At 35.7% G+C, this 12,920-nt stretch overlaps 2 protein-coding genes across 10 annotated transcripts in view; both read right to left on the bottom strand.

Moving 5' to 3' along the window:
• Nucleotides 1-414: 414 nt before the first annotated feature.
• LOC149908476 (uncharacterized) overlaps nt 415-12,920 on the bottom strand; it is a 75,270-nt gene continuing 62,764 nt past the window's right edge. For 8 of the 9 annotated variants that reach the window (XM_090101950.1, XM_090101957.1, XM_090101955.1 and 5 more), the window contains 5 exons: nt 7,549-7,660; nt 6,258-6,365; nt 5,863-5,958; nt 4,765-4,902; nt 415-3,577 (listed from right to left, as the gene is read on the bottom strand). In XM_090101950.1, coding sequence (XP_089958076.1) covers nt 3,409-3,577; nt 4,765-4,902; nt 5,863-5,958; nt 6,258-6,365; nt 7,549-7,660 — 623 coding nt within the window. In that variant the 3' untranslated portion in view covers nt 415-3,408. The remainder of the gene's footprint in view (nt 3,578-4,764; nt 4,903-5,862; nt 5,959-6,257; nt 6,366-7,548; nt 7,661-12,920) is intronic. The other variant, XM_090101952.1, reaches the window with a different exon arrangement.
• On the bottom strand, nt 9,899-11,873 carry LOC149908477 (uncharacterized). The gene is made up of 2 exons (XM_090101964.1): nt 11,690-11,873; nt 9,899-10,687 (listed from the first exon to the last, which is right to left on the bottom strand). Exons 1-2 carry the CDS (start codon nt 11,871-11,873, stop codon nt 9,939-9,941), a joined length of 933 nt encoding a protein of 310 aa, XP_089958090.1. The 3' UTR covers nt 9,899-9,938.

Raw genomic sequence — 12,920 nt, forward strand, 5'->3', positions numbered from 1 at the left:
TAAACGACAACTTATTTACATAAACCCTATTTCTATTGTCATTCCATACAATAATTACTTGTAGTAGGTATATTAACTTATTAATTCTTGGTTTGATATAATATTGTAAACACAATTATTTCAATATCATAATTAAACTGAACATTACAGCACAGTAGTGACTTCGTTGTATGTAAACGTGTTGGTTTCTGTAGCTGTTTATCAATAAAATATATATGAAAGTCTGTCGTTTTATTTTCCTTTTACCACCATTTCAGTTACCTGTCTCTAGAAGTGAGTATGTATTGCTCTTATTTGGGATTCGAACCCAAATTATCAATGTAAGGTTCCTGTATTAAAATTATTGGTCTTACTTATCTTAAAAGAATCATAGTCTTATTGTAGAAGATTGTGAATAGGTTGAATGAAACAACATTTTTTTATATATTATTTAATTGGTGTACATGGTTATGCATTATAATATTTTATTCAATTGTTAATTTATTAAATTATGGCACTTAACATAATAATATCTTTAAACAATACATATACAAATGGATGATGAATGTCTAATCGGAACACAGGATTTTCGAAATTAACTTAATCATAATATATTCGGAATTATTTCTCAGTCGTTCGTTGAAGTTCGCAGGATAACGAAAGCCTCTTTTTATTATTTTCATTTTTATAAGAAAATAAATTTTTAACTCAATAAAACTTATTGATCCCAATCGTAAATTATAAATTAAATTTTCACGCAAAAAGTATAACTTAAAGTTTGTACGCAGTCTCACCATTCACCTCGATTAAACTTTCACAAACGCGCAGGAATTATTTTATCTATAAAACAAGCATTCAATATCTTTTCATACAAACTGTTAAAAACTTACGACTAACAAACTCCGCTATTTTAAATACATATACGCTAACTTCCAAAGCGATTAATTTTAAGCAATAGAAGCGAGCTATATTAGAATAATATTTTAGTATTAATTTATAGAACTGTGTGAACAATTTAAGGCATGTTATTTCGCTAATTCTATACGGTTATTAGACTGTTCGAGTAACAACTATTTATACATAATCTGTGGAAGCATTCCCGATGCAAGTAGTAGATGAATACATGGACTGATGCAACAAGCTCACTCGCACTTTACGATAATTTAAATAATAACATACAAAGGCCACATCACATCATTCAGTCACAAGCGCAGAGTAATGACAATGTATTTATTTCTTTACAAACTTAAATCACACAAAGACGCATGATTGTAGAACAACAATCAACATTCTTAACCTAATTATTGTATAAATTACACCCTATAATATTACAGTCCATTTTACCTTCTCCACATTTCGCCAAATATTCGGTCGCTGCGGATAAGTTTCGTCTCGATAACAATAAGCTACGGGTAAAAGGGAGGCAAATGTTCGGCGAAATATTCCAAGGCATAACGATTGTCAACTGACGTTCATCCAACATTAGAGATTAGTCGTCATCGAGCCTCTGTAACTGTACACTGAACGTAGTTGGCAAGAACTTCGGGACAATCACCGGCTTCGAGAAAGACGCAAATGTAACTACAATTTTGTCTACAACACACAATAATCTACATTTCGCCAATTTGTGACTCAACCGCACGACGGACTACGAGAGGAACTGTATCGTGCATTTCAAAGGTTTCATAATTTTGACCTTTTGAATTTCTAATTATAATTTTAATATTATTTACAACTCTATACAGACGAATACTGGAATTCCGAGTATAATTATACGATTACACGAGAGTATTTTATAAAAAATTCTATCTAAATAAACCGTCCTCCCTTGAGCAATACGTAAACCTACCGAAAAATATCGTTCTCTCAATTGTTGCACTATAAGCAGTGATATGATAGTCTATCACAATATTAGTATCGTACTTGGCATGAATACGAGGTTTCTGGAAGCATACTAAACCGATATTAAAATCCGTAAAATGGGTGTTATTCACATTAAAATCATGTTGTTGATAGATGCTAAGTAGACAATGCTTTAACATACACCTTACAACCTTGCTTAGTTCGATATAGTTATTAGGGTAACTTTCACCTATTTTATGTATTTTTAAAAGATCTCATGGATGAACTTTTAATGGGTGAAGCGAACGATCAGGATATGAAAGTGGATAGGCGCATGCGATTAGTAACAGAGATGTTACGTCCCAACACCACGTAGAACTTTCCAGAACTGTGGACCCGAGGAAAGGAAATTCGGAAGAGGCCATGCGGTTAGTTCCACAACCAAGTTAAAGCCCACACTACCATAGACATCCAAAGATATGTTTTGTGGATGTACCAAAGGTAAAAGACGTCGACCCCTACCACAAACCCAATAGGAAGGTGAAATGGAAAGGTCGCATGCTATTAGTGTGATGAAATAAAGTTACGTCTGTGGCAGACTATAGACAGACATATCGATTTATCGACCAGCACGAACACGGTATCCAACTGACCCTCCAATACATAATATGCTTAAACAAACTAACACCGATAAGTACAATAACATTATGATACAAATACCGATATAATTTAGACACCAATATCCAATGTTTATCTAAAAATTTTAATATAGAGCGTCTTTCTCTCGGCCGGTGGTTCCACTAAATGAGATTTTGTCCTTAGAGTAAAATGTATCACGCCACATTGAGGCAACATTTACCGTCAATGTTTCAATATAAATTTCTAAATGCTTTATGCTACATAATTATCATTAGCGGTAAATACTCCCACAATTTGAGTTCAATAATATTATCGTTATATTTACAGTATAAGATATAGTCGTGCCTTAAAACGTAAGACTAGATTTTACTACAGATTTATACATAAATGTGCGGAATCGATTTTACTTTGTAGATGTCCAATGGAGTCCTAGAACGGGGATTACTGCGACGGTTAAAAATAAAATATAAATGTCCATGTCAAATTGTCCAAACGATTAATTATAAAAGTGTCATAAAATTCCAATAAAATGTCATTATGCATGAGATTCCATCGTCGAATCTTGATAGAAAAATAAAGTAGAAATCTTAATACTACGATCGTTGAAATCCCCGTAAAAGGACCAAACATGAAGAGTAGAGGTAACGTCACAAATCACTTAATAGTTCAATATTTAACACAATTTCGTATTTCGACTTAAACTAACACGATTAAAAGTTTCGAAACGATCTCACTTATCACCGTTCAAACGAAAGACGATGCATCGACGTTCGATTCGACGCAAATTACAACTTGATTCACAATTCGACACAAATTACAACTTGATTCACAATTCGACACAAATTACAACTGGATTTACGCGCACTAAACTATTCGTTCTATATTTCTACACATGACTCACTTGGTGAGCAGCGGGCGCCAATGAGGCTGCCAGCGCTAGGGCCAGCATCAGAAGTCCTCCATTACTGCGTCTCGGGGTACGAGACCCTTCTGATCGCCGCGACAACAGAGTAAGTACTGTTCATCGACCTCTAGGATCAAACGAAGCTTCTCCCCCTCGTTGAACGCTAGATGCCCTGAGTCGGAGGGCAGCCTGTGCCATAGCGTTCTTACGTATCTGGAATTCGTTTAGAAATTATTATATTTACTGGTCGAGAATGCGAGAAAAAATATTTTTTTTCTAAATAGGACACTGACGTCTTTGGGAAAATGTACCAGTCAAAATTCTAAACTAGGACCAAATGATACAATCTCTTATCAAACAAAAGGAAAACAACATAATATCAAATAAATAATCTAAAAATTTATATCGTAACTTTATTTATTATATCATACAATATAATATGTGGCCATAAAAAAATGATAAGAAATTTTTAGACCGTCTGGCGCAGCCAGGCCTCGTAATCGGACTTAATTGCGACTAATTTATTATTCAACTATGTATGTGCAGTCATTGCCAAAACTAGGACATCCGGCAATGGAATAATGTCAGACTGATTCAAGTTCTACTTGCAAAACTAATCAGTGGTTTGACAAAGTTAGATAAATGGTTTTCCGTTCAATTCACTGAATGATTATTCACTACATGTTAAGTTGATGAAAAATAAAATAATTAGCTTTAAAAAAACACGCTTTTAGTTATTGTATTGATCCTTGATAAGTGTACAAAGTTTGTATTAAATCTGTCCGTTTAAAGTGGGTCAATAAACGAGTCAGGTGTCCTTTACATATAAACATAAAAGTGATACTAATGAAAGCGTGTTAAAAATAACCAGCTTATTCAATTCAAACTTTCAAACAAATTGTTTAACAAGTGATAACTGCGTTAAAAACAACCGACTTCAAACTTGCACTTGCAACATTTACAAATATATAGACAAAAATGCTTATAAAATACAAACTACTGGGCCTATCCGAATAAAATTTTTATGGGACCAATTCGACACCATCCCGCATCGAACAAAAAAAGAATCACGTAAATCGGTTCAGAAACCTCGGAGTAATCGGTGTACATACATTAAAAAAAAAAAAAACATACCGGCCGAATTAATAACCTCCTCCTTTTTTTTGAAGTCGGTTAAAAAGAGGGCTTTTTCATTATATTTGCAATACTACAGTATTTATATTTATTAATTGTCTGTCAGACTAGGCTAGCTATGAGTTACTTAAAATAGCCTGAACATTAAAGAGATTGGTTAGTCCTAAAAAATATCATATTTATTTAGTTATTTATCTATTTATTCGTAATACCGATGACATAAAATCAGTAAATCAATAAATAATGAAGTACAAAAATGAACAAACTTGTGTTTCTGCGTGTGCCGTGTAGCGGAGGATGAAGCAGCGCGGCGCGGCGCGGGCGGCGGCGCCGCGCGCCCGTACGGCAGCGACGCGGGCCGCGGCGCTAGCCCCGCACCGCCCGCTTGGTCCACGCGGGACGTCCTGCACATAATAATATTATGTGGTTTCTTTTGTGTGTTGTCTCTCGGTTAGCCAGAAGGGCTTCTACATCTTAACGCGGACGCGTGGGTGAACTGAAGGTTCACCCTGGCAGCGACATGCGCAAGAGCGTCCCACCTTGTCGGGGATCTCGAACCTCGGCTTGGGCTGTCGCTTGAGTGGAGGAGGCCGGAAGGGCCCTAGTCGGACGGGAATATGATGTGACTTGTATCGTGCAACACTTTAATGTGGATCCACATTTGTATCAAGCAATCGTATCCGTATCAGGCGTATCGTATCGAGTATGCGTATCATAAGTGTGGACGCCCATTTTGACTATACCATAATATATTACGAGTTACCATATTACATTATACATTATTATTAGCATTATTTACAATACGTATGAGATACGCGATTAGTAGCGATCGGAGTGTATCATGATCGCGATCATTTTGCGTCCTCACTAACAAACATGATACGCGTCGATGCTACGCGACGGAGATCTGATACGCGAAAATGATCAAGTGTGGACCCACCTTTATATAAGGCCATATACTTTTAGGCTCAGTTATGGATCTCACGGTTGTTTAGATCCGGCTCGAAGGACCATACACGAGCTTGATAATGACAGTTAAGATGTTAAAGTAATGGAATAAAATTAGATTAACAATAACGTTATATTATTTGCTCTAACGATGAGTAAATATGGAATTATTTAAACGAATATTTGTTTTTAATTAATAGAAAAACCATGCTTGATATAGGTACCTTTTGTTGCAAACTTCTGAACAGTTGATTTAAATATTAAGAGAATCAAGATTCTTAAAATGTATTTGTGAGGCAACATTTTTTACGGAAAAAGTACATGCAGCACATGCTATTATTGTATTAATATTTGAAGAATTGAAAACCAAAGTTAGTACTGTTATTTTCCCAACAAATCTAATTCGTGATACATACGGCGCCTTTCTTAAATTGATAAGATTTTTATTTTCAGCAAGATTCGAGTTTCCGTTTTTGTCCAATGATTTCCTTGCTGGCTTCTCATGGGTAATTCTGTAGGTGCGTGCGTAATTTTTATAAGTGCTTTTAAGCTTTCAAAATTTACCACATATAAGACCAAACCACCAATAGTCAAAAGTCTATGTAATCCAAAGGAATGAAGGAATTGATATAGGTATGTATATTGAACATAAAAGTTGAAACGTATCAATTAAATATACTGCAAATTTTCATATTTTTGAAGATGCGACAAAAATTAATAAATTGCGTTCAATATAACAAAAAATCAAAACCTATAGCTTGTTTAACCTACACAATAACTGCACATAAATATTATAATACATATATTTTACCTGTTAGCTGGCTGCGGAGGTTTCTTGTTAGCTGTGTTGCGTTGTGCGGTTTGCGGCCGGCTTGTTGACGTCGGCGACGCGCCCTTACGCACTGCTATGGGGATGCCTCTGTAGATTTACAAATGTATATTTTATCTGTGTACTTTGAATCTATAATACTGCCTTTTTAATAAAAAATAATATTATTTATTTGATAATGCGCCAAGCACAAAAAATTATCATCTCATCTCAAGGCATATCACATTATTTTTTCTACGCCTTTTAGTATTTGTCTACAGTTGTTTTAGTTAGCTTCTGTTTCGAAATCATTAATTTATTATTAAAGCAATACCGATAGCTTAAATGATATGCGGTTATGCAGGCTTATCGATCGCTTTTGAACTCTAAATAATACAAAACTTCAAAAAAAAAAACAGCTGTAAAGAGAATTCACATGAAATATTGAATACGAGAAATTAGAACTACGTGTGGGAAGAATGATGATGCATTTTACCAAAATAACGAACACGTTGATCATGTTTTGATAACTCTTTTAACATCTTTTGTTTACGACGTAAAGGCTAATTTCGAACGAAAAAAAGGCGACGAACATACACATGCACATGCTATGAGACGGGACCCGCATACATAAAATTGAAATACGATCAATTGTCTCGACGCAAAAAATAAAATAACCTTTTCAATGTCAACTATCAGTAATTATTACAATGTCAACTATCAGTAATTATTACAATGTCAACAAACAACTGTGCGATGTTATACAACTACTAGTTATAAACAATATCGAGTAGTTCAAGTTTATTTATATCTTAGTTTATATTACACAAAACGATGTTATTACTTTAAAATTTCTTTTATAAACATAGGCAAATGTTTTATAAGACCAATTAGTTGGTTCTATTCGGAAATAAAAAACTCGATAAACATATTTCAGTGTAGATTGGAGACGATCCAATTAGGTAGATGCCAACTGTGTTCAGTTCAACGCTACTAAAATAATGATATTTTTAAAACAGGTAGTCATCAAGGTAGATTTGTTACAATTTACAAAACTATTTCAAAATATATAAAGAATTAATGTCACTATGTAATATATGTATGTATTATGCGCAGTGGAGCGAAAGTTACAATATTATGTCGTGTCGCTTTATCTTGAAAACCTTTGATATGTGATTATAAGTTGATAGTTTTCCGATGATAAAATGTGGGTGAAATTACTTTTAAAATATAATAACATACAGCTTGACCTAATAAACACCGTGATAAAATTGATAAAGATAGTCAATCATACCTTGGCGCATTGTGTGATTTAGCCGGCGACGGTATAGAGGGCGCCTGTGGTCGAACGGGCGATGACACGGGCCGAGGAATCTTCGAGCGCACAGCAGCTGGCGATGTCTCACCTGAGATATATGTGTTATTTTTATAAAGTTCACTTTTATATAGGATATGTATACGGAAATATAGCATACAACCTTATGTTTATAGATAAATCCGTAACAAGAAGGATGCTTAATTATATTTATAAGTAGCCTACAATCCACATGGGTAGAACACACTACTTAAAAATAATGCCAAGATTTTATAATAAACTAGAGGTCCGCCCCGGCTTCGCCCGTGGTACATATTTCGCAATAAAAGGTAGCCTATGTCCTTTCTCGGGTATCAAAATATCTCCATACCAAATTTCATGCAAATTGGTTCAGTAGTTTAGGCGTGATTGAGTAACAGACAGACAGACAGAGTTACTTTCGCATTTATAATATTAGTATGGATTAGTTTGAAGAATATCAGACAACATATAAAAAGTCACGAGAATTCGGCCTTGTACTGAATGATATAAAAATATCTGAAACCTGAACTGATTATGTATTAAATAACTGCCTTCTGAAATACATTTGAAAATGCATTTATCAATATTCGTGTATGGTTTATCTACCGTTCATGTTTATGTTAAAACAAAAGACAGTTCAGTTCATGACATCGCATGACTTGGATCCTTACATAATGCAATAAGTATACAAAGTACTTATAACCATGGACGTATAAAAAAAGACGGACGCCGTATTACGAACAAACAACGTGAAGCCACCATAGTAAGCTAGCGATCGTGTAAAGACAATAAACACGCACACACTCTCACCATAGTAAGCTAGTCGGCCGCCATTACGTCGTGAACTACCGACTGATTAACTGCGTCACTGTTTCACAAAAAATTTTTAAAATGCCGTCTTGCGTGGTTAAATGGTGTCGCAACAGTACAATTTTAAATAACAAAACACAAGGGATTACATTCCACAGGGAAGCAAGTTATTTCTTTTATGTTTTAATGACAAAATTATTACGGCAAAATTTATAGAAAAAAATACAGCCGCCATTGTCATCAACACAACTGTTGCCATGGCAACATGGCACACACACATGGATGTTTCGCCGCCATTACTAGGCTTCACTCAATGTTTAGGCGATATACCGTCCGTCTTTTTTTATACGTCCATGCTTATAACCATTTTCATCGAAAATATAAAGTGGACGATAAATTTAGAATGCAGCTCAAATGACTTAGTTTATTGAGACAAACTTTAAAATTGCCTTAGTGAACTAGTACTTTTGAGTACCTATTTAAACATATTATTATAATTAAATTCTGTCCAAAGATACTAAAACGGAATGCATTAAAGTTAAGAAGCGCACGTATAGTTATTTAAAGTCATAAGTAAATATTTAACAAAAACATGTGGTAGATCCACTTGAAGATTAAGATAACCTTGAAATTCCATTTTAGCCTACAGATGAGCGATTACTCAGATAAACAGAGACACTTAATACGAATATAATCCATATACTCAAACAGCGTATGCAAGTCAATTTTCTGTTTCAGTTCAAATTTCAAATAGTAAATGGTAGACACATAATAAAAATGCCCTTAAGAACAAAAATAGATCAGATACGACAGAAGCAATATTGTATATTTTTTACGAGAATCACCTACGCTTTATTTGAAATTGTGTATCGTTTCGTGCCAATAGGAAATGACGCGAGTTAACAAACACTTTTACAATGTATGTGAAGCAACAAGAGTTAACCCTCGTTACGTTAAAACATCTTTTTGTTCTTAACTATTCGGTGCCGGTGTAACTGGGTCGTCTATTCTGAGTCAGGCCATTTAATCCTTTAGAGCGAGGCCACATTAGTACGTTGCGTTGCGGTGCGTCGCGTCATCGCAACGGATCAACGCATTGTATGCCACACCAGAGTTGCGTCGACGCATGTCGTCGCAACGCAGAAGGGCGACGAAGCGTCTCAGTTCAGCCCTCGCAATGGATCGATACAAACGTGTTCTTTTGTTGCTTTTATTACGCCACCGCCGAAACAAACGTAGAAACCAAAAAAGATTCTGGATATCTCCCGTGATTGCATTAAGAAATAGTGATGGTCAGTTTTTTATGCAGGAATATAGAGAGTTGTTGTTAGATGAAGATAAATTTTTCGCATTTTTTAGAATGAGTGTGGCCAGCTTTAATTATTTGGTGATAACCTTAGAACCACATTTAAAGAAGCAGTATACCAATTTCAGGAATCCAATAGAACCAATTGAAATGATTGGTATCACATTGAGGTAAGTAAAAGAAACAACATAATAATCAGTTATTCATTTATTGTGTTTTAATACAGTTTTATTTAAGGATCAGTATTAGAGATTACAGCAAAGTTATATTCTTCTTCTTGACTATCATCAGTAAAGTTACTAACTGAAGTGTTTGATAAATAAGTAGTTTCGAATTCAGCCGTTTGATACCCCGATGGCGATGGGGACTGGGTCTGTAGTCCTGTCTGATACTCCGATGGCGATGGTGACTGGGCCTGTAGTCCAGTTTGATATCCACGTGACTGCATTGTTGTCGATTGATATTGTTGTCCCGTATGATATCCGCGTAGCTGCCATGTTGTTGATTGAGTCTGTTCCCCGAACCGCATTTCGGTAATGATATTTATAACTTTGCTTTGAAATGTCAACGTTTGTAATTCCGTAAAGTCGTTTAAAGAAGGCAGAATACCTTTAAAAAATGATAGATGGCGATTTTCTTTTTCCTGCAACGCCTCTAACATTTGCGCCTCGACATCATCTATTGCTTGGTTTGATCTCTTGCGATTAGCAGGTACGTAGCGAGAAGGACCTGGAGGTAACGATGACATTTGTTTTGTCGCACGTGGAGATGATGTTGTGTTTTCGTTTCGTTCCACTCCTTTATCAAGGCTACTGTCAGTTTTATTTTGAGCAACTTTCAGCAAAAACAGCAATTGATTGTAATAATGATATTTTTTCATTTGTTTTGCCTCTGATCCTGATGAACTGTTATCCTTTATTTTTTTTACGTATCGTAAAAAGTTGTCCTTCACGCTTCTCCATTTTTTTACAACTTCGTTACCTGCAAAGAGAGAAAAAAATATGTAGGTAGGTAATAATACCCTTTGTTTGTATTGCAGGTATTTGGGCAGTGGAAATTCGATGAGGGACTTGCATTTCAAATTTAAACGTGGAAGGTCAACAATTTCTATTATTATTTCGTCCGTTTGTCAAGCTATCTGGAAATATCTTCGACCACAGTACATAGAAGAAATCACAGAAGAAAAACTAAAAAATATTGCATTAGATTTTGATCGCAAAGCTAACTTTCCCCATTGCTTCGGGGCAATTGATGGGAAACATATACGTTTAACAAAACCAGCGAATAGCGGCTCTCTGTTTTATAATTATAAACATTATTTTTCAATTGTTTTGCTGGCGGTTGTAGATTCCAATTATAAGTTTGTTTTTGTCGACATGGGCGCATATGGAAAAGAAAGTGATTCTACCATTTTTAGAAATTCGAAACTGTACGAAGTTTTAATGAGAAATGAACTACCATTGCCCGATGCTCAACCACTCGTAAATGATCATGGTAATGAGCCGCCAATCCCATATGTACTCGTCGGTGATGAAGCTTTTAGTTTAAGTAAGCATGTTATGCGTCCATATGGCGGCCAAAATCTCAATGTGAAACAAAGAATTTATAATTATCGCCTTAGCAGAGCCCGTAGATACGTGGAATGTGCATTTGGGATCATGGCAAATAAATGGCGTATTTTACACAGGCCAATCGATACAGCATATGATTTAACTATTGATATTGTGAAAGCTTGTTGTGTTTTACACAATTTTGTCACAGAACACGATGGTTTACGGCAACAAGACAAGATAACAATAAGTAAGTTCCCACAATTGCGACCCCACATCATCGGAGAATCATTAGCTCAAAATTTTATCAGAGACCAATTTGCTAATTACTTTATGAGTCCCGCAGGCGCTTTACCATGGCAGTTGAAGAAGATTTAAATTAACATAAGTACCAAATTATATAACTAAGTAATTATGACATATGATAACTTACCAATTTTGTTCTTTTTAGCATCCTCAAATTCGTCGTAATTTTCAAATAAATTTTTACAAACAGCTGCCCATTCGTTTGCTTTCCGGAATTTATCACTGAAATGTTCATGTCCTTTATCCCATATGATCGGTCTTTCTTGCACCAGGGATATGAGAAAATCTATATCGATATCGTTCACACTCATGATAAAGATAAAAAATATCGTTGCGCACGTCTAGCTTGCTCCTCTAGCAGCGAAACACTATCCGTTATTACACCGGAGCTCCGACAGCGCAGCGCATCACTCTCCCCCCGCTTCGTCGCTTGTCCGTCGATCCGTTGAAACGTCGCATGCGACGACGCAACGCATATGTGGCATATCATAAAAAATATATGAAAAATGACGCAGCGTCAACGCTGCGACGTCGCAGCGCAACGCAACGTACTAATGTGGCCTCGCTCTTAAACTCTTGAGAAAGAATCACGTAACTACTTTTATTAAGCCGAAAAGTAATATCATGATCCACATTAAATTCTTTACGAGCTGTAAGGTGTTAGTCTAACAGTATAGCGTTATTGCGGAAGTTCTAAATTTGGCGCATTACCAATACGGCATAACCGTGACTATTGTTGTTAGATCCGGGGTTTTTATTATTTAATTTATGGAGAAAAGGATGTACGCGAACATATTACAAAGTAAGCACCACATTAGACAAACAATAGAAGAGACACACATAGATACAACGTTCTCAGTGTGTCTAATACCTGGTAACTTATCTTAAATAAATAATATTAACCCAATATTACGAGCAGTATCAAACGGCAACGATTACCAGATAACGAGGCCTTTCCCTCTGGCCCGTATCTATCAATGCATTCGATGTTTCGATAACACATAAATTAACGTTCAATGTATCTTTGACTGGTATTTATTATTGAGCGCTTGTTAAATATAATTTAACTAGTAATGCCCTGCGGTTTCACCCGCATAGATAGCGATATCGTTACAGTGAAAAGTCTACTATAGGTCGGACTATAGGTTTAATTTTTAATCACATGAAAATCACCTTTACCCCGTCCCGCACTCCGGCCCTACTTTTTTTTGTTTTAGTGGGGAAATCTTTCATAGATACCCACGGTCTCCGGGGGAGGGGCCGTGGGTTATGTCGGATTCCTACCGACCAAAACCCCACTGTGTTCCGTCAAGACGCATATTGGTAGAATTCCTCCGTGACCCCCGCACTACGGCCTG

This window comes from Colias eurytheme, chromosome 5 (genome assembly GCF_061535395.1).
Source record: "Colias eurytheme isolate Ceu_HAF_F1 chromosome 5, ilColEury1 Martin Lab GWU primary, whole genome shotgun sequence".
Taxonomy (NCBI): domain Eukaryota; kingdom Metazoa; phylum Arthropoda; class Insecta; order Lepidoptera; family Pieridae; genus Colias; species Colias eurytheme.